The 22,434-nt window shown below is 39.0% G+C and overlaps 1 protein-coding gene across 11 annotated transcripts in view; it reads left to right on the top strand.

Moving 5' to 3' along the window:
- EPS15L1 (epidermal growth factor receptor pathway substrate 15 like 1) overlaps positions 1-22,434 on the top strand; it is a 91,019-nt gene that overhangs the window by 12,122 nt on the left and 56,463 nt on the right. For 4 of the 11 annotated variants that reach the window (XM_039515424.1, XM_039515430.1, XM_039515420.1 and 1 more), the window contains exons 4-15: positions 174-221; positions 1,913-2,008; positions 2,393-2,455; positions 3,697-3,822; positions 5,198-5,257; positions 5,658-5,894; positions 6,532-6,689; positions 8,531-8,687; positions 13,462-13,524; positions 15,665-15,750; positions 16,532-16,604; positions 17,250-17,411. In XM_039515424.1, coding sequence (XP_039371358.1) covers positions 174-221; positions 1,913-2,008; positions 2,393-2,455; positions 3,697-3,822; positions 5,198-5,257; positions 5,658-5,894; positions 6,532-6,689; positions 8,531-8,687; positions 13,462-13,524; positions 15,665-15,750; positions 16,532-16,604; positions 17,250-17,411 — 1,329 coding nt within the window. Of the gene's footprint in view, positions 1-173; positions 222-1,912; positions 2,009-2,392; positions 2,456-3,677; positions 3,823-5,197; positions 5,258-5,657; positions 5,895-6,531; positions 6,690-8,530; positions 8,688-13,461; positions 13,525-15,664; positions 15,751-16,531; positions 16,605-17,249; positions 17,412-22,434 lie in introns of those variants that run through there. The other 7 variants (XM_039515426.1, XM_039515421.1, XM_039515422.1 and 4 more) reach the window with 6 other exon arrangements.

Genomic DNA, 22,434 nt, shown 5'->3' with positions numbered 1-22,434 from the left:
GAGCACTTTCTTTTTTACATATACTTTAACAATTTGAGGTTTAAAATTTGTAAAGCAAATTTTGCAGTTCAAATTTTGAAATATAAAACAAACAATTCAAGTACTAATGTTTTCTATTTGAGCTTTCCAATATACATGTATTTTTAATTTTATAATTATTTTTATTTCCACAGATATGGGATTTGGCTGACCCAGAGGGTAAAGGGTACTTGGATAAACAGGTATATAAAATGTGCAGTGAACATGAACATAAATCTATCATATAACCCTGCACACTTTGGCCTTGATTCAGGAAAGCATCCCGATTCAGGATAGTACTTAAGTTCCATTGACGTTACGCATGTGCTTACATGCTTTACTGCCTTTTTCAGTGCTCCTCATACCCCAATATGTATCTACTATTCTAAACTAATGTAATTAAAATGGATAATCTGGAGATATTTCCATTAGTTAATTATATTTTTCTGTCATTTGAAAAAATAAATGCACATGTGTGACAGGGCGCAGTCCTCTTCTACTGTCTACTCATTCAAATGGCTCTAATACCTCCAGTTTGTAAACACCGATTGTAGTTTATTTGTGTTTATCTCAACAACCACCCATTATAGTCCCATGCAGCATCTCTGTTTACAGTAATATACAAACATCATCCATGCAGAGATCTCCCTTTACCCTGGCCCTGCCTATCCTCTCCCCACCCTTTCTCTTTCTCTCATTTCCTTCTTACACTTCTTTTCTGTGCCTTTCTACTCTTCCAGTTAGTGAATAACTAGCTCCTGAGCTCAGACTGATCTAGTAATTAGCCCTGCTTCCCTCAATCAGGCCCTTCACTGGGAAAAACAAATTGGACTTACAGTGACTAGAGTGCTGGTTCGGCTGCTGATTCTCAGCACTCTGTCGCAACTTGTTAAAAATACTTTAGGTATTTGTGGTTAACAAAAATTATGAAAATAAACTAATCAAATACTGTAGCAAATATTGACAATATTTTGATATGCTTAAAGTCCAAGAAATTAAAAAAAAAATTGAAAGTGAACTTCCAAATATTAAGAAAACATTTTAAAGATTATTTAATATCACAAATCACCAACAGACCATTTAAGCTTAAATTACAAATATATACATTAAAATATATTTAAAAATCAGTTTCTCTTTCACTTACTTGCTAGATATTGAGTTCAGGATTGTGTGTTTCCGTTGCAAAGGCAGAACAGGGAATGCAACTATGCTGGCAGCTCCTGTGAGTGTTTGTAATGGCATCAGTTTTTGGAAGAGAGTTACAAAACCTGAACTCAGGATTTGGCAAATAAATGAATGAAGAATGGCTTTTCAAATTTTGTTTTAAAATGTAATGGCTAAGTCTACCCATATTTTGTTGTTAATGATTTGGGTTATTAAATAGCTTTTGCAGGTTGTGGGGTTTGGGTTTGTTAAAACTTAGTTCATTTTTAAGAAAAAGTGTTTGGCGGCAATGGCTTAATTGTGGGAAAGCATTTTTTAGAATGTATACTATTGATTTGGTTTCTTTCCTTAAGCCAAAAAGACTGTACACAAAGTTGTTGCAAAGTCTCCTTTTCTTTTATTTAAAAACCCAGCTGTAGAAATATATAAAGATAGAAATAAATGGAAGGGGTGGGAGTGTGAGAGCAATTAATTTAACATCTCCCCAAATGTTTTAGTTGGGGATTGGTTCTGCTTTGATCAGGGGGTTGGACTAGATGACCTCCTGAGGTCCCTTCCAACCCTGATATTCTATGATTCTATGAAATGTGGTTTCATCATTTAAGCAATGGTATCTGCATAGTATCATAAAAAACAATATACAGATTATTCTGCTTAAAAACAGTGAGTTAGATTACTTGTTTTTATTAACAGAATGCCCTGCATTTACTTGTTGTGTTTGAATTTGTAGGGTTTCTATGTTGCATTGCGACTCGTAGCATGTGCACAGAATGGCCATGATGTTAACTTGAGCAATCTAAACTTGACTATACCACCTCCTAAATTTGTAAGTGATATTTTAAGTTTAGAACTGAAGCTTAAAATGAAAACTGGGGAAATCTTTTCTACTTTACAAATTACTCTCCTGATAGTTATAGGACATAGATTGTAAGCTCTTTGGGTCAGGGATTGTCTTTTTGTTCTGTGATTGTACAGCACCTAGCACAGTGGGGTTCTGGTCAGTGACTAGGCCCTTAGGTGCTACAGTAATACAAATAAATAATAATATGACATTTAAAGTTTTTTTTCTATTTGGATAAGATATGCAAGAGTTTGTTTTTCTTTTCAGTATAGCAAATGAAATACTTCATATCAATAGCCATCTGTAAAACATTTAAATATTAAAGAGAAAGCTACATGTGCATAAACATATTTACTTTTTTCATTTTAGCATGACACTAGCAGTCCCTTATTGATCACACCTCCTTCAACAGAGGCTTACTGGGCCGTTAGGGTAAGTGTAGAAGATAGTACATTTGAATCCATTCTTTAAATGTAAATTCTGATTCTGGCAGCTGTGTTTGATAGATTAATTTTACCAAGAAAACATACTTCCCACTTTGGAACACCATCCTTTATTGAAGCAGACATGTGAACATTACACAGTACTGAATATGGATTTTTTATTTATTTCTGTATTTAATATAAGTATTGTAACAAGCCTCTGTCAGCATTTGGTACAGGTCTGTCTCATCTTATGTGGGGGTTCGGTTCCGCGGTTAGCGCGTAAAGCGAAAACTACGTATAGTCAAAATTACATTGAGTTGAATGGCGGGCAGAATCACCTGCGCTACAGAAACAGTATTTAAATTGTTATTTTTCTCTCTTTTTTTTTTTTTTTTGCCAACCGCGTAAAGCTGAAATCGCACATGTTAAATGTGCATAAGATGTGACAGACCTGTATAATATTTGTAAGAAGCATTGTCCAGGACATGAGGGTTGTGCTCTAAGATTTGTATCTTCTGCCTAGCTGCCAGAGTCAGAGCAGAAGGCACTTTGAATTAATGTTTGATCTAAAGAACAATGAAACACTTCACCAATCCCATCCCCAAGTATTAGTTTGGAACTTGAACCCACAACCTTCCAAGATTATGATTTCTTTCATGCCTGCTGTATGGTCAAATGAAAACAGTAATTTTTGCTACATATCCTGTATTTATAACTTAATTTTCTAATTTTATGTTATAAATGTAAAATAAAATTTCTGCTTGTGTAAAATTTAAATGATCAAATCATTTAAATAGAGGTTTCTAGTTTGTATGTTATATTATAATGTAGGAAGCAAAATCTTTGGAAGTAACACTTCTTAGTAGTTTTCAGAGTAGCAGCCGTGTTAGTCTGTATCCGCAAAAAAAACTCTGAAAGTTTCATAACTTAAAATCTGGGCACCAGTGTGTGAATCAAAATGCTTTGTCTTTCTAGAACACTAGAGAAATGCATATTGTAAACCCAGTCCTGTAATTTCCAGAAAGCTTGTTTTCATACTGAGAAAAATAAGGTCCTAAAGCCTGTTCCATGAGTTTTACATCTAAATACAGCACACTGTTTAGGATCTAGCATACAGGTGTGCGCTGGAAAACTAGGAAGTTAAAATGATAAATTACTGACCAGTCACTTAGTTTCTTGCAAGATTTAATTTTCGACACTCACACAGGCACACTTTTTTACTTATTCAGGCTATTTCTTACCAACTAGGTGGAAGAAAAAGCAAAGTTTGATGGTATTTTTGAAAGCCTTTTGCCAGTAAATGGTTTACTTTCAGGAGACAAAGTAAAACCAGTACTGATGAACTCAAAGCTGCCTCTTGATATCCTAGGAAGGGTAAGTGTGCGGCAAATTTTCCTAACCATTCTTTAATGTAACTTCTCTTTCTAATGAAATTAAAGATGTAATGTAACTGATCATAACAGCATTACTTTAAATGGAAGCAATAGTTCAGATCTAGGCCAAGATTTTTAAAAAATGGCTGCCTAAAGTTACGCTCTCTAAACCATTATTTAGACACTTAAATAAGTAGTCCATTTAAAAGCAAAACAAAACAAAAACTTGGCCCTAGGCTGGATCAGCTTAATTTGTCTTGTATTCTTTTAAGAGCAAGAACTTTAGTTTAAAAATTACTAAATTGAAAAGCAAGTCAGTTTAAAAGGAAAGTGAATGCCTCTTGGTTAGAAAAGCTGTCCTGACCTAAGCAATAATGCCTTTTAGGGCATTATATTCAACTAGCTTTTTTTTTCCTAACTAGGAGCTATTAAACCAACTTTAAATATAAACTCCAACTATCATGTATATACTCTGGAACAGGTTGTTCTGTGAAAGCATCAGTAAACCAGGGGTTTTAAATAGTGTTGCATTGTACTTTTGTTACACATTCTGTATTATTTTTGAGCAATCACTTTGAACTTCTGGGGCTCCCCTCATAAATATGTAATACATGCAGTAAATATCCTTAAACAGTTTTTCTTTTCTTTTCTTTTTTTTAAACCATATTCCTAGCTATATATACTGTTCTGTGCCAGGGCCAAGTCTGGGTTCCAACTAGTTCAACATGAGCCCTATCTCTCCTGAAATATGCTTTCACTCTGACCATGAAAGACCACTTCCTTCTTTGCCTTGATGTGAATGAAAAGGAATTGTTTAACCTTGCACTTGAACATTATGCTGCACTTGGTGTTAAAAGGCTTCAGGCTCTGTATTATTATTTCTGTTTTGGTGATGTCTAGGGTCACTCTATATAAATGAAACAGTCCTGCCCCAGATAGTTTACAGTTTAAATAGACAAGACAGATAAAGTGCAGGAAAGGAAACAGCCACAAAAAGATAGAGACTTGCTTAAAGTCACACAGCAATCTATGCCAGAGCTAGGAAATAGAGCCCACGACTCCTGCGTCGCCGCCTGTCTCCTATCCACTGTACCACTCAGCCTCTCCATCATAATCATATTAGTTATGATAACATAGGCTGAAGTATAAGTTCTAGAGCAGATGAGACTTTGTATCCCTTTATGTCTCGTCAGCCCTAAACATATGCTTCTGTGTATAACTAATATGATCTTCAGAAAATGCACCTCAAATTTCTAGAGGGCATTAACATTCTTAATACAATTAATATTTTCTAACCTACTTATTAACTTATACTCTAACTAATAAAATTTGTTGTAACATGTTCTTCAACTTTAATTTTTATCTAAATACTGTAGGTCTGGGATCTCAGTGATATTGACAAGGATGGACACCTGGACAAGGATGAATTTGCTGTGGTAGGTTTTAAATTCTGAATTCATTAAAAGTTTGACAAGCAATGTGTAGTTATTATTGCTTCCTTGAGCTTAGTCTTGAGCATTGCAAACTCCTCCTTTCTGGCCGCTCATTATTCACACTGCACCCTACTCCAGATCATTCAAATTACAGCCACTAAAATGGTCTTCTTCCTTGAAACCCTCCTCTGGCCCTCCCTTGCCCAGAGTATCAAGTTTAAACATTTTGTCCTGCATTCAAAGTCATGTACAACTCTGCTCTGACCTGTATCTCTGATCTTGTCTCTTATCATGTTTACCTCCCTCTCCCTAGTATTTTGGACACTTACCATTGGAAACTGTTTGTTGTGTGTTCCTCTCTTCATTGGTGTATTACAGATATTTTTAACTTTTGCCTTTGCAGGCAATGCATTTGGTATATAGAGCTCTTGAGAAGGAGCCAGTTCCCTCAGTATTACCCCCCACACTTATACCACCTTCCAAAAGAAAGAAGACGCCAGTTTTTCCTGGTGCAGTTCCTGTTCTTCCTGCAAGTCCTCCACCTAAAGATAGCCTTCGTTCTACCCCATCCCATGGTAGTGTAAACAGCCTGAATAGCACAGGAAGTTTGTCACCCAAACACAGCATCAAGCAAACACAGGTACAAGTCTCATGTTAATTTTTATATCCTTTGCAATGAACTGTGCAAAATAATGAAATGACTTTTTGCTGGATCACTTTTCTTCCTGAGGAAAGCACTTTTTTGAGAGAAAGTATTTTATGTTTTGAAAACAAATGATGTCACAGTATGTGGGGAATGCTGAATGTTAAAGGGTGAAAATTCTCTTTTAGCACAAATCTTAGTGGCATGATCAGTAGCTTGGGCTCACAAGAGAGGGAGCTTGTCCCTGCATCAGCGCTAGCAGCAGTATAGGGATGAATCTGCGCCCAGGACTCCAATATGGATCTCCTGAGTTGCAGTGCAGAGCACTGTCAATAAGCACACCAGTCTGGGGTGTTAGTAAGTCTGTATATAAATAGGAAGAATGTACCCAGTTTATGAACATTCTGTTTCTCAGTATTTGTGAGATGCTCACATACAGTATTAATCTTGATATGTGACTGAAGGGAAGGGAAATGTCAGTGAACTGTTTATAGGCTTGATCCTACAATATGTTGTGCACCCCTCAGTTTCTGTTGACGTTGAGAGTACTCAGCATTATGCACAGGTGAGCCCTCAGTGTATTATAAAGGTTGTATTTGGTTTTTGCTAACGTAACAAAACCTTTGTTTTTCAGCCATCTGTGAATTGGGTGGTACCAATGTCTGATAAGGTGCGATACGATGAAATTTTCTTAAAAACTGATATGGACATGGATGGCTACGTGAGTGGCCAAGAAGTGAAGGATATTTTTATGCACTCAGGCCTGTCTCAAAATCTTCTAGCACATATATGGTAAGACTTCATCATTAGTTGTTTTGATTTTGCTTTGGTTTGATTTTTTTTTTTCAGCTAGTTGACTCTAGGAAATAGCATTTTTCATCCAGAAATGTGATACTAGCAATTCCCTTGTTGACTGCCACTGCTATTCTTCTTCATAGCTGTAGGGCTTCTTTTACCATACTATCTCAACAACATTGCATACATTTATAAATAAGGATAAAGTCTCTCAAGGAGAACAACCAAATCAATTTTCTTCCCTTCCTCTCATACTCAGATTAAAGTTGTTTATTTGATGGAGTAACAAGCCTTATGGATGGGGGTAATCAGATGTGATATATCTTGACTTTAGTAAGGCTTTTGATACTGTCTCACATAACCTTCTCATAAACAAACTAGAGAAATGTAGCTTGGATGAACCTACTATAAGGTGGGTGCACAAGTGGCTGGAAAACCATACTCAGAGTAGTTATCAATGGTTCACAATCAAGGTGGAAGGACATATTGAGTAGGGTCCCGGAGGGATCTGTCCTGTGTCCAGTTCTATTCAATATCTTCATAAAGGATTTGGATAATGGCAAAGAGAGTACACTTGTTAAATTTGTGAATAATACCAAGCTGGGAGGGGTTCCAAATGCTTTGGAAGACAGGATTAGAATTAAAAATGATTTTAACAAACTGGATAAATGGTCTGAATTAAATAGGATGAATTCAGTAAGGAGAAATGCAAACTACTACACTTAGGAAGGAATAATCAACTGCACAAATACAAATGGGAAATGACTGGCTAGGAAAGAGTACTGCAGAAAAAGATGGGGGGTTATAGTGGGTCACAAACTAATACGAGTCAACAATGAAATACTGTTGCAAGAAAAGCAAAAGTCATTCTGAGATGTATTAGTAGGAGTGTTATAAGCAAGACATGAGAAGTAATTCATCCACGCTACTTAGCATTTTATAAGGCTTCAACTGGAGTATTGTGTACAGTTCTGAAAACCACACTTTGGGAAGGATGTGGACAGATTGGAGAAAGTCCAGAGGAGAGCTACAAAAATTATTAAAGGTTTAGAAAACATAATGTACGAGAAAAGATGGAAAAAATTGGGTTTGTTTAGTCTGGAAAAGAGAAGATTGAGGGAAGGACATAAGTCTTCACGTATAAAAGGTTGTTGTAAGAGGAAGGTGATAAATTGTTCTTAATCACAGAGGACAGGACAAGAAGCAACGATCTTAAATTGCAGCAAAAGAGATTTAGGTTAGACATGAGGAAAAACTTCCTAACTGTAAGGGTAGTTAAGCGCTGGAGCACGTTATCCAGGGAGTTATGGACTCTCTGTTATTGGAGGTTTTTAAGAACTGGTAGACAAACACCTATCAGGGATGATCTAAATAATACTTAATCCTGCCTGGACTAGATGACCTATGAAGGTCCCTTCCAGTCCTACATTTCTATGATACTATGATTCTACTTGTAAGGCATTGGAGAGATCTATGAAACTTTGAAAACATACCCCTCCTTATCATGTCTCTGTAATAGTGGCATAACTTGCAATCAGTACTCATATTATATAGACTATTCCATGAATGGGAACATTTTATCAGTCCTATCACTCAACTGGCTAAAAAGTCAAAGGCATTTTTTCCAAGAAAAGATGATGTTTCATTCAGCTAAGTACATCTAATAAAACATTCATAGCTCAGCGTGTAGAACTTTTCCAGTGAGGAAATGGGCTCTGATGAGGCCAAAACAACAATAAAATTATATGTATTTGTATCTCAGATTTCATTGTAATAATAATAGTTGTTTGGTTTATAACACATTTTGACTTACGATAAGAATAACCAATTTCTAACAGGGCATTGGCAGACACAAGACAGATGGGAAAGCTAAGCAAAGATCAGTTTGCACTAGCCATGTATTTCATTCAACAGAAGGTCAGTAAAGGGATTGATCCTCCACAGGTGTTGTCCCCAGATATGATCCCTCCTGCAGAGAGGAATACTCCCATACAAGTAAGTAATTGGTTATTAATAAATATATTGCTCTACTGGACCAATATGTGATTTGAAAGTAACTAGCTTTGAGAGCTTTTCATTTTTTATTTATATTTTGTACCCATTGAATTGCTGAATCTTTAACTTACAAGAATGTTTGTCTATCTTCTGTTTATAACTGATTTTCAGATTTCAAAAAATGCTTCATGAATTGGTTATAAATTGCAAAAAATCATATTAAATGAGTTGTCCGTTACCTTGGTAGCTTTCAAAAATATGAGGCCAGTTTCACAATTACCAGAGGGAATCCTACCTTGTGCCTGGAAAAATTCCAGTTTAAAATTTTTATTAAAAAAATATATCTTTCATCACAAAAGTGGTGGTGATATTTTGTCTTATTTATCAATCATTCTCACGTAAGGGAAAACTTTTCCAGCATGATGATGATAGGTTAGACTAGAACCCTGCCGTACTTAGCAAGTTCAGATGAGTGAATGGGAGTTGCTCTTAGTAAAGTATCTCTCTCCCTTTCTCTCTTAACCATATTTCCAAGCTTACACTTTTCATTCACTGTTGTTGCCATTGATCCTTGTACTATTAGATAATGAGTAACATTTTCAAACGTGACTTAGGTGCTTAAGTGTCATTGAAACTTGAGATTTAAGTTCCTAAGTGCTCAAATCACTTTTGGAAATAGGATGTAGGTCCCTAAATCACTTAGGTGCTTTTAAAATTGTTAATGTTTGACTTCTGTGTCAACTATATCTTCTACAAACAGATGATTAACTGTTATGAATTGGACAAAGTTCTTATTTAAGTAATTTAATATTTATTTTTACTTCAGAAAACATTTTAGGATTTCTGGCCTTTCTTTGATAAACTTTGAAGACTCTGATAAACTGGGTAACAAGAAGGAAGAAGGGGAGAGGGAGTGGGAGCAAAATGAAAGACACAGTCAAGCAAGTAGACAAGGGCAAAGGTTTTTCTGTCAGGACAGAGAGGAAAGAGTATATCTTGTAGACATTGTGGAGGAAGAAGTGGCATGATTTGGGGACAGCCTAGATTTTGCAGACTCAGAGAAAGAGGAGAAGTTAAAGATGTCTACCAGGGTAGACACAGGAAGCCTGACCACAGGAATGATGGTGGTGGTGTCAAACAGTGAGAGAGAACGGAGGACTAGGGGAAGTGCTTTGGAGTGAAAACAAATTCAATTTTGGCTACATAAAGTTTAACGGCGAGACATCTGGCAGGTGTCATGAGATAGAAAGAGACTGAGAGATGGGATTGGAGGAAGGTGGGTCTGAAGTGGAGGTAGACTTATTTATTATTTGTGTTGCAGTAGCACCTTCAAGCACCAGCCAGGGACGTTGGCCCAGTTTTGCTAGGCACTGTACATGCACAATATAAAGGTGTAGTCCCTTCCCAAAAGAGCTTACAAACTTAGCGTACAATGAGAGCCAATAGGTGGAAAAAATAAACAAGTGAGGGGAAGGGGAGTGAGTGGTGAAAAGATGGTACAGTAGAACTTCAGTTTTATGAATACTAATCATACCAGTACCAGTGATACAAACCATTTTTCCTGAGAGGGAGGAAAAAAAATCCCACATAATGTAAATGAATGTTGATGAAGAACAAGTTGACAGCCCTTCACATCCCAGTGCCTTCAGTGCACTGGAAATTGCTTTGCTATGGTTAGAAAGACAAAAAGACGGCAATGCACTGTATCATAGTGTACTTATGCACCATATCTACTATAATTTTCAGATGTTAAATTTTATGAATTTTCCTCAATCCACAGTTAGTTTGTAAAATAGGGATTGTACTGTAATTGAAATGGCTATCTATGAAATTCATGTGAGTGGATGAGGTCACCCAGAAGTAGGGAATAAAAGGTGAGAAAGAGTGAGCTAAGGACATAGCCTTATGGCAATTTCTCTATAAAAGCTGTGCAGTCATGCTGCTCACGTCTCCTCTGTGCAGCTTCAGCAGGGATGTGGTGCGGCCCTTTAAGAGCTCACTCTGCTCTTTCCCCCTCTCTTGGTGACTGGATGCATACAGCCCCACTTCTTCCCTGCAAGGGGAGTGGAAGCCCTTCAGGTCTTGGAGGCACACTCCAGGACTCCCCTTACGGATGAGTTCAGGTGAGGGGCCTGGCCAGGCTCTTCAGCGCCAGCCCAGGCCAGTGGAGGTTCTGGAGCTGTGGTCTGACGTGGTCAAAGTGTGCGCACGCACACACACCCACTTTGCCTGGCAGTTGGTTTCCAGGAATGTAGTCATTGCTCCTGCCAAAAGGCAGCAGAGGTGGGAGCTGCAGACTAGGCCCTTTTATGCGAGTGCCTGGGGGTGTGTGCGTCTGAAACCCCCAACCTGGAGGATGTCCATCTGACACCACTGCCTGCCCATCCCACATGCCTGGCCAGGCTTCTAAGGCTGCTTCAGAGTGAATCCCAAGGACAGGAACTACTAGTGTGTGCTACTGGGGATGGGCCACCATGGAGTAGCCCCCCATGCACACCCTTGACTGCCCCAACACACACACACACACTTCCGCCCTCTCCCTCCCCCCATACACACTACTCACTTTAAAAATAAAAAAAGTATAAGCTTGCCCAAGGACAAAAATAGTGCTTCATGGAGGTGGTAGCTTGTTCCGTTTAAAAAAAAAAAAAAAAAAAAGTAGAGTCAACATTGCTTCTGGGAGTCCTATAGAAAATGGGAAATGAGAGAAAGACCCCAAAAGAGATTCTCCTCCTACTTCTCTGGATCTTTATTGGTGTATAAGGAGAGGTCAGCATCACAGACGCTATAGGAGGACAAGGTGTCAGGAAGATATGACTGACACACATCTCTAGGAAATCATAAATGAATGACTAGTCATCAAATAAACAGATGATAGCTCACTTTTTTGCATTATAGTACAGCTAAACAGAAGAGCTCTGAAATAGGATATATTTTTCTGTCTGCATGCTCATCTTACATCATAATAATAACCCTGCATTCTCCACCACTAATGTTACCTCTGTTCCCCTAAAAACCAACCCAGGGTCACACTTGTATTAGTTTTATTACAATGCCGCTCTTAGGTCAGATAGAAAAGAGATGGAGCTTATTCATACACGCACACGTTCACTCATTCATATCCTCATGCACCCAGACGCTTACACAGGCAGAGAGTTACTGGAGACAGCATGGAGGTCGAGAAGCCGAAGCATGGTAGATCTGGTGTGTCCGCCTGCGGTCACGAATCCAGGCTGCTGAGCAGGTCAAGAAGCAGCAGGTGCTTGTGTGCATGGCTGCTTCCTTTTTCTGCAACTGGGCGACTCCTGTCACGTACACTGAGTTTTCCTTCTGTGTCCGTCACCGAGAAGCATTCCCAGACCAGTTCCTTTCATGCATACCAGTTTCTTCTTTTCTTTACAGCACTTCGTGATTGCCTTCTCAGGGCAGATTATATTAGACACTCCTGGCTCTGGGCTCCTTTCTCCTTGCAGTTCCTCTCTGCCCAGTCCCACATACACTTCCTTGTTCACACTCCCTTATCTTCCCCACACACTCCCTTGTTCACTCTCTCTGATTGTGAGATGGGATATTACACAGCTTGGAAGTTCATGCAAGTGGTAATTTGAAAAGGTTACAGAGGTTGCAAAGGTTACAAAACTTAAAAGCTATGCTAACAATAACTGAAGTTACAAAGTCTGCAAAAAGGTTGCAGAATTTAATGAAAAAGTTACAGCTCTTATAGTCGCAGTTGAGCAGAGGCTTTACATAACATAGTTAAGATTTCTTCTTTAAATATTTATTTATTATAAAACCTTTCCCTTTTTTTAACTGGTTTGAATGAAATAGACTTTCTAATGAGTTGACCTGAAATGTAGGAAGTGGGCATGCTGAGCATTGAGAGAGAAAGGGAAAAACTCAGCAAATTTAGAAAGGAGGAGTGAATACTGAATTTGAAGGTCTTGTAGAGCTAATAATCTAAAAGTGAATTATAGCTCTGAATGAAGTCTGAGATTAAGAATTTTGCACAGATGCCACAAAGGAAGAAGTCCTACAAGATTAACAGAAAACTCATAGAAACAGCTGGGATGAAGAAACCAGAAAAATGTTAAGTCTTGTCTTAAGAAATTAGAAGATGACTAAAGAAAATAAGGGAAATTGAGAAGTTGACATTAGAAGCGATATGAAATAGATGGACCTGGCAAGACAATGAAAATAACATAGGAATTGCCAAAGCAGATCAGATCAATGATTGAGTTAGTCTGGTGTCCTGTCTCTGACTCTGGCAGTACTAAATGCTTCCCTTGAAAGTATAAAATCCTCGTAATGGGGGAAATGACTTCCTAATTCCTGGCAATTAATGGTTTATTCCCTGAAGCATGAGGGTAACCCTTATACCTTTTAAATATTAGTGTAATTAGCTATATTAATAATACTCTACATTAGTCACATAAATGTCTAATTCTTTTCTAAATCCTACTATGCTTTTTACCTCAATAGCTTGTAGCAGTGAATTCTACAGGTGGTCAAAGCATTGTGTGTTTCTGGGATTGTAGGGGGAGAATTTCCTTTTATCTGTTTCAATTGTATTTCACCCTTCATCTATGGGCCTCCTTGACACTGACATTGCCCTCGTCCAATGCATACAATGCACGTGTCATATAACTTATAATTTTGTCTGTAAATGAAATAATCTTTTCATTCTCTCCCCAAATGGAAATCTTTCCAGGCCTGTGACCATTTTTGTTGCCATTCTCTGAAGCTCTTCTATTTCTCCTATATCCTTTCTCTGTAGACTCTGTCAGGTTACTTGACCCCTGTAGGAACTGAGATCTCTGCGCTAACAGAAATGCGTCGTGTGAGTAATTGGAACACCCCAAAGAATGCAAATTTGCTTGTATAGTCCAGTTGTAACTTTGAATTCTTTATTTCTGTGTCTTTCCCCATCTCTTAGCACTAGTGTCTTATGACACCTAACAGTGTGGTGATGTCATTACAATGTGACCCTGCCACTTCTGGCTGTTTAGCCGGTGGTATGAGCTCCTTCAACAATCTGAGATCCATTAATTTTTCAAGCACTTGTTTTGACAAATAGCTCAATGTTGGCATATTAAATTACTAGGTCCATAACTTACATTAAATTGCTGCCAATAAATATACCCTGGTGAAAGATCCTTAAACTTCCCACTCATTCTTTAATTCATTGCTTCATATTTTTGATTTGCTATGTTTATAGTTAAATGTAGCATGAAAAAAATGGCACCTTATGTGAGTGTAGTTTATGAACTTTTTGTTCATGTTGATTAGTGGGCTATATTTGTCTAAGGCCTTGTCTACACTGCCACTTACAGTGCTGAAATGTTCTTCGCTCAAGGGTGTGAAAAAACACACCCCTGAGCGATGCAAGTTTCAGTGCAATGAAGTGACAGTGTAGATAATACTCCAGTGCTGGGAGCTATTCCCCTTGCAGAGGTGGTTTTATTACAGCGCTGGGAGAACTCTCTCCCAGCACTGGAGCCACAATTACACAGCCACATTAAAGTGCTGTCGCGCTGTGTAGACATACCCTAAGAGACTAACATGGCAGCTCATATTTTTAACAATATATTTGCAAGAAAGTTGGAAGGCATATTCTGTTTCTGGTGATTCACAGTGAACAGTACAAGTCTCCATGCATGTTTGTACTTATAAAATATGAGTAGTGTTAGAGAACAGGGAACTGTTGTCTAGTAACTGTAAGAATTAGTATCTAGGTTTTCCTTATGCTTACCTGACCCCAGCTAAACATACATGCCAAAGGATCCCTCATCTTCCCAAAGTAGGGTCTTAAGATGTTAAATCATGTAAGTTGGGAACTCAGGTCCCCTATTCCTTCATTCTGAGTTGCTAGTTTCTGCTAAAAAATACCACATATTTTGTGCTTAAAAAGAAAAAAAGCCTGTTTTTCTCATCACAATAGTAAGAAGCCTTTTGCAGTGTATTGTTTAAAAATATAGTTAAATACTGTAGATGTCCTGATTGTCAAGACAATGAAAGCTGAGAGGATTCGGTTTACAGTTCTCTCTCAAATACTGTCACTTTTCAGGGGACTAGAAATGCTGATTTTAATTACACTTAAGGCCAAATCTTGAGGTCCTTCCTCAGTGATCATTTAATGAACATTTCCTTGCTTAAGAAGTAAGAGAGAACCTTTGAATCTGGCCCCTTAACTTCCAGTCTACTCTGTGTTTGGTGATGAATGCCTGTCACTATAGCTTCTACAGGTTTCAGAGTGGTAGCTGTGTTAGTCTGTATCAGCAAAAACAACAGTCTGTAAGTGAGGACTAGATCCTTGATGATGCGCTGGAGAGGTTTTAGTTGGGGGCTCTAGGTGACGGCTAGTGGCATCTCTAGCACATCATCAAGGATCTACAACCTATCCTGAAGCCAGGGCCGCCCAGAGGGGGGGGCAAGTGGGACAATTTTCCCCGGGCCCCACAGGGCCCCCCACAAGAATATAGCATTCTATAGTATTGCAACTTTTTTTTATGGAAGGGGCCCCCAAAATTGCTTTGCCCCAGGCCCCCTAAATCCTCTGGGCAGCCCTGCCTGAAGCACGATCCCTCACTCTCACAGATCTTGGGGAACAGGCCAGTCCTCACTTACAGACAGCCCCCCAACCTGAAGCAAATACTCACCAGCAACTAAACACCACACGAGAAAAACACCAATCTAGGAACCAAAACCCTGCAACAAAGCCCGGTGCCTACCCTGTCCACATATCTATTCAAGGGACACCATCATAGGACCTAACCACATCAGCCACACCATCAGGGGCTCGTTCACCTGCACATCTACCAATGTGATATATGCCATCATGTGCCAGCAATGCCCCTCTGCCATGTACATTGGCCAAGTGTAAAGTGAAGGGTGGATCCTGTATCTTCAGTCTTTGCCCAGAATGCGTTCCTGTTCTTCATTTGGCTTGCTTTATAATGGAACATTTTGATTTCTTACAGGATAGTTCAAGTTCTGTTGGATCAGGAGAATTTACAGGGGTGAAAGAAATTGATGATATTAGTCAAGAGATTGCACATCTGCAGAGGTAAATATAGCGTACTGTTAAAGTTGAGTATTCTGAGCCTGGGAAATGGAGGATTTTCCTCACTAATGATGGCTCTTAACAAATTGCATTAGAGTATCTAACCGCTGTACCCTCCAAAAAAGAGGAAACCTTTCTTAGTCTAGTTCATTAGGGAGCAGTGCATTTATTGGTTCCATAGATTCTTGTTTTTTTAAAAAAAGTGTGTGTGTATATATGGTACAATCAAAAATAGGATCCCATCACCTTTTATATAATTGAACCCAATTGTTCACTGTATTTTTTTATTTATAGCCAAAGTAGTTCATTCTGAAATGTCACTCTGAGGTAAGTAAAGTAAATTTTGCACAAATTAAAACCTTCCTTTTCATTTAAATGGAACAATTGAATCCCTGGTTAGTAGAACAGTTTCGGTATTACTTCCCTTTGGTTACTGGTGATCATTACTTCCATTGGTCCTATATTGTCTCTTGAATGCTACAGTTCAGGAGCCTTATCTGGCTGTCTTTGAAGTTAATAATAACTCCCACTGATTACTGAGAGCAGGAGCAGTGCCTAGAAGGTTACTTGGAGCCTTGTGCATGAAGTGAGAAGACTGATTGTGGGGCAAATCAGTCTTTAAATATGAAAAATTGTATTTCTTAATTACTTCTTGAAAGTATGACAAAAATGTAGGATTGCTTTTTTCATCTGTGCATTGTTTACAAAAGAACATTTAATTAATTTTTTTGTAAAATATTGTCTTATTTTAATTGTATCAGTCATGTGAATGTTTTCCGTACAGAGAGAAGTATTCACTAGAGCAGGACATTAGAGAAAAGGAGGAATCAATTAGACAGAAAACCAATGAAGTTCAGGTAAAAACTCTGGACTATTATTAATGACATTTCTTTAAAATTCTACAGGAAGCACCATCTATGTTTTGAACAGTTTTTTGTTTTTTGTTTTTTGTTTTGTTTTCCACACTACTTCCTTTATTAATTCATCTGGGTATGTTTATTCTGGCACTGGGGGAATAACTTGTAACAATGATTTAATTTTTCTGTGCTCTGTAGAAAATATTTTTTTTGATGCTGGTTAGTGTAAAATGCAAATAGTATAGAATATAATAGAAAATGTTTCTCTTTGTTAATGCTTCATTAATACTGTTTAAACAGCTTTGTGAAGGTATCCATCTAAATTCTGAAATTCATGTTCTAAAAATAATTTATAATAGGCTTGGAATAGCTGAAATCCTTGTCTTCTGAGATTCTTCTCTCATCACATGGACATTGATTTGTTATAGTAGATTACTCATGAGTGCTGAAGTGCTGGCAAGTTTTTTTGTTTTGTTTTAATCTGTTTACAAAAAGCACTGAAACCTTTGAATGGGGGAAATTCTATAGGCAACACAGGCAGGTTGAATTTGGGGTTTGCCTACTTCAGTATGTCTCTTTAAGCTTAACCGCTTGTCACAAGACATTGGTTAAGTGTAGTCAATAATGTTGTGGAACTTTTTTCAGGAACTGCAAAATGATTTAGACAGAGAAACAAGTAACTTGCAAGAGCTGGAAGCTCAGAAACAAGATGCTCAAGACCGTCTAGATGAAATGGACCAGCAGAAAGCCAAACTGAAAGATATGCTAAATGATGTGAGGCAGAAATGCCAGGAAGAAACACAGATGGTGAGTGTGTATTAATTCTGGAGGTAATCATGCATATTGCATCTTTTATTGGGGGGGAAAAACGGTTTATCAATATGGTAAATAACTCTTGTTTTGCCTGCTAATTTTGCTCTTAATCGCCTCTACCATACAAATACACACAGGTGCAGAAAAGGGCTTTATTAACCTGAATAGCTTTTCTAACAGTCATGAATATTTGTTGAGCACCTTACAGTACGTGAAAAGCATGGTCCCTCTCCACAGGAGCTACCGTCATTGGGCAGTGGTATAGGTAGTGCCAATGTTTTGTAAGATTATCCTACCAGTGTTTCAGGAGAGAAATATGTTTTGAAGAGGGATACAGTAAAGAGAAGTTACTTTTTTAGTGCACGAAAGACGTGTGTGGGGTTGGAGTTCCAACATGGGGGAGCAGCATGGAGGAAGGTACAAAAAGTTAAGAGGAGAGAGGAAGATGGTTCAAAGGGAGGGATTAGGAGAAAGGGTAGGGTGGAGCAAAGGGAGGGGGAGTTGAAGGGAATGAGAGATGCTAATTGAGTTCTTTGCATCAGTCTTCACTGCAGAGGATGTAAGGGAGATTGCCACACCTGAACCATTCTTTTTAGGCAACCAATCTGAGGAACGGTCCCAGATTGAGGTGTCAGTAGAGGTGGCTTTGATTAAATTAAATTGATAAATTAAACAGGAATAAGTTGCCAGGCCCAGATAGTATTCACTAAAGAGTTCTAAAGGAACTCATACATGAAATTGCAGAGCTACTAACTGTGGTATGTAACCTATTGCTTAAATCAGCTTCAGGACCAGAGTTAATGTACCGTCTGTTTTTAAAAAAGTCTTCAGAGGCAGTCCTGGCAATTACAGGCTGGTACGCGTAACTTCAGTACCAAGCAAATTGTTTGTAACTATAGTAAAAAACAGTATTCTCAGACAGGTAGATGAATGGAATATGTTGGGGAAGAGTCATGCCTCATCAATCTATTAGAATTCTCAGAGGGCGTCTGTCAGGCTGTCTTAAGTGGCTCACCCCTGCGAGTGCCGAACTCAGGTCAGACTGTCAGGAAACAGGGCAGACACCTCAAACTGGTGGTATATTCTATTATTAGATTTCACGAAGCCAGTAACAAATGCGAACTCCTGATCACTATATTAGCCTTACCATGGAGTCACAGACAGTCATCTTAGGCTTTCCTGTCAGTCTGGCCACCCAGACAAACTGGACTTTGTGATGAAAGGTTATTAAAACTAAAAATCACCTCACATTAGGTTACTCCTAATCCAAAAGAATTGGTCACTTACCTCAGATCAAATTGGTACTCTGGACCTGACTAAAGGTCTATTAGATAAGAAAAAAGGATGAGTTATTGAGAGGTTAAGGAGGTAAAGTAATTAACAGGTGAGTCCAAGTTTGTAAGTCCAAAATGTTAACAGAGTTGTAGTAATCTGCTAGATTTCCAAAAGTTCCTCAGGCATACCAAGTGTAATTCTAGGGATCTCTGTCCACTTGTTCAGTATTCCACCCTATTTTAATCCAAAGCAATTCAGAGATACCTGATTATTCCCTGAATCCATTCTTATAGCGGTTTTCCCCAGAAAGCAATCTGGTAAGTGTCTCCATCATAGCAAAGGCTTTTTCTTTGTTGACTAAATGCAGACTGAGTCTGTGGATTTCACATTGTTGAACATAATGATCCATGCTTTGAAGTTAGCATGCTTCTTCATTTAGAGTTCCAAGGTGGATTGCCCATCAAACAGGATTGGCAATTACAAAGATATGAACAGTGCATTTAGTTACAACAATCCAAACAATCTTTCATTAGTTTTCATGCAGTTTTCACATCAAGTAAATTCTCACTAACATACACTTTTTGATCTAGGGTTAATTAAATACGAGGTATGCTTAATGTAATGTGATAGTAAACTACAGGTAACAGGTATGTGAAGACAATAACATTAACATTTTTTTGATATCCACACACAAGTGAATTGGCCTCTGATTTTGATTTGAGCTGATCTGTCAGCATTACACTGTGAACAAGCATATGGATAAGGGTGATCCAGTGGATATAGTAGTGTGCTTGGATTTTCAGAAAGCCTTTGACAAGGTCCCTCACTGCAGGCTCTTAAGCAAAGTAAGCAATCCTGGAATCAGAGGGAAGGCCCTCTCATGATCACTAACTGGTTAAAAGATAGAAAGGAAACAAAGGGAGGGAAGGGATCTGTACTGGGACCGGTGCTGTTCAACATATCCATAAATGATCTAGAAAAAGGGGGTAAACAGTGAAATGGAAAGTTTGCAGATGATACAAAATTACTCAAGATAGTTATGCCCAAAGATGACTGCAGAGAATGACAAAGGGCTCTCACTAAACTGGGTGACTGGGCAAGAAAATGGCAGAGGAAATTCAACTTTGATAAATGCAAAGAAATGCACATTGGAAAACGTAATCCCAACTATACATTCCAAATGATAGGTTCTAAATTAGCTGTTACCACTCAAGAAAGAGATCTTGGACTCATTGTGGATAGTTCCCTGAAAACATCCACTCAATGTCCAGCAACAGACTAAAGAGCTAACAGAATGTTAGGAACCATTTCACAGGGGATAGATAATAAGGCAGAAAATATCATAATGCCACTTAATAAATCCATGATATGCCCACACCTTGAAAACTGGGTGCAATTCTGGTCACCCCTTCTCAAAAATATATATTAGAAATGGAAAAAGTACAGAGAAGAGAAACAAAAATGATTAGGGGTATGGAGAAGCTTCCAGCTTTTTAATCTCTCCTCATATGGGAATGTTCAGCTTGGAAAAGAGATGACTGAAAGGAGGATATGAGAGAAGTGTTTAAAATCATGAATGGTGTGGAGAAAGTGAATAAGGAAGTATTATTCACCCCTTCACATAATACAAGAACCAGGGGGCACCCAAGGAAATTAATAGACAGCAGGTTTAATACAAACATAAGGAAGTACTTCTTCACATAACACGCAATCAACCTGTGGAACTCATTGCCGGGGGTGTTGTGAAAGCCAAAAGTATAACTGGGTTAAAAAAAGAATTAGATCAGTGCATGGAAGCTAGGTCCATCAATGGCTGTTAGCCAACATGGTCAGGGACAAAACCCCATGTTCTGGGTGTCTCTAAACCTCTGACTGCCAGAAGGTGGGACTGGATGACAGAGTATGGATCACTATAATAGCCCTGTTCTGTTCATTCTCTCTGAAGTATCAGGCACTAGCCACTGTTGGAAGATGTGCACTAACAGGTCATCAGGGTCCCCATGGACAGTTAATTCATGGCAAGCTAGTGGGAGTAGCTTGTGTAGACAAGCCCTAAAACAAGAGGAAGCCGTTGAAGAGACTGAAAGTGGTGAGTGATCTAATCTGTGATCAGGAGAATGAATATTGTAGCAGAAGCATTTTGGATAGTCTGAAGGGTGAGTGGCTGAGACAAGGTGCTGGGGGAAAACGCACATTGGAAAAAATAACCCCAACTATACATACAATATGATGGGGGCTAATTTAGCTACAACTAATCAGGAAAGAGATCTTGGAGTCATCATGGATAGTTCTCTGAAGATGTCCATGCAGTATGCAGCGGCAGTCAAAAAAGCCAACAGAATGTTAGGAATCATTCAAAAAGGGATAGAGAATAAGACCTGGTCTACACTACGAGTTTGTCGAATTTAGCAGCATTAAATCGAATTAACCCTGCACCCGTCCACACAACGAAGCCATTTTTGTCAACATAAAGGGCTCTTAAAATCGATTTCTGTACTCCTCCCTGACAAGGGGAGTAGCGCTGAAATTGCCATTGCCATTTCGAATTAGGGTTAGTGTGGCTGCAATTCAACGCTATTGGCCTCCGGGGGCTATCCCACAGTGCACCATTGTGACCGCTCTGGACAACAATCTGAACTCGGATGCACTGGCCATGTAGACAGGAAAAGCCCTGTGAACTTTTGAATTTTATTTCCTGTTTGCCCAGCCGTGGAGCGCTGATCAGCACAGGTGACCTTGCAGTCTCAGAATCAAAAAAGAGCTCCAGCATGGACCGTACGGGAGATACTGAATCTGATCTCTGTATGGGGAGATGAATCTGTTCTATCAGAACTTCATTCCAAAAGACAAAATGCCAAAACATTTGAAAAAAATCTCCAAGGCCATGATGGACAGAGGCCACAACAGGGACTCAACACAGTGTTGCGTGAAACTTAAGGAGCTGCGACAAGCGTACCAGAAAGCCAAAGAATCAAATGGATGCTCATGGAGGGAGGGACGACTGATGACTGTAGCTATCCCACAGTTCCCGCACTCTCTCTGAAAACCATTTGAATTCTGGATTGAGCTCCCAATGCCTGAAGGGTCAAAAACATTGTCGCGGGTGGTTCAGGGTATATGTTGTAAGCGACCCCCCCCCCCCCATGAAAGCAAAGGGAAAAAAATAGTTTCTCGCCTTTTTTCACTGTCACCGTATGTCTACAGGATGCTGCTGGCAGATGGGGTGCTGCAGCGCTACACAGCAGCATCCTCTTGCCTTGCAGATGGCAGACGGTGCAGTATGACTGGTATCTGTCATCGTCGTCCTGTGGGTGCTCCTGGCTGGCCTCGGAGAGATTGGTCGGGGACGCCTGGGCAGACATGGGTGCTCCTGGCCAGCCTTGGTGAAGTAGGTCGGGGGCACCTGGACAAAAATGGGAATGACTCCAGGTCATTCTCTTCTTTAAGTTTTGTGTAATGGAGATTCAGTCCTGCCTGGAATATCATGCCATCTGGAGGCTTCTGCCTCAGGCTGCTCTCCCAGTTGGCAGCACCGCGCGGTCTCACCTACCCCAGCCTACCCCTTGCTACCAGGGCTCACAATCAGATACTTAGACCTCTACATTTAGCTGCAAATAAAAAAATTAAGCTGCTGTTTAGAACTGTCCCCCAACATACATATCCTGGAACATTTTGTATTTTACCAATGTCAACCAAAGGCCCACATACAAATGGAGATTCAGTCCTGCCTGTGCTTCTATCC

Source organism: Mauremys reevesii, linkage group 26 (genome assembly GCF_016161935.1).
Source record: "Mauremys reevesii isolate NIE-2019 linkage group 26, ASM1616193v1, whole genome shotgun sequence".
Lineage (NCBI taxonomy): Eukaryota > Metazoa > Chordata > Testudines > Geoemydidae > Mauremys > Mauremys reevesii.
Note: the sequence above shows the minus strand (reverse complement) of the source record. Positions and strands in the feature narration are given on the sequence as shown.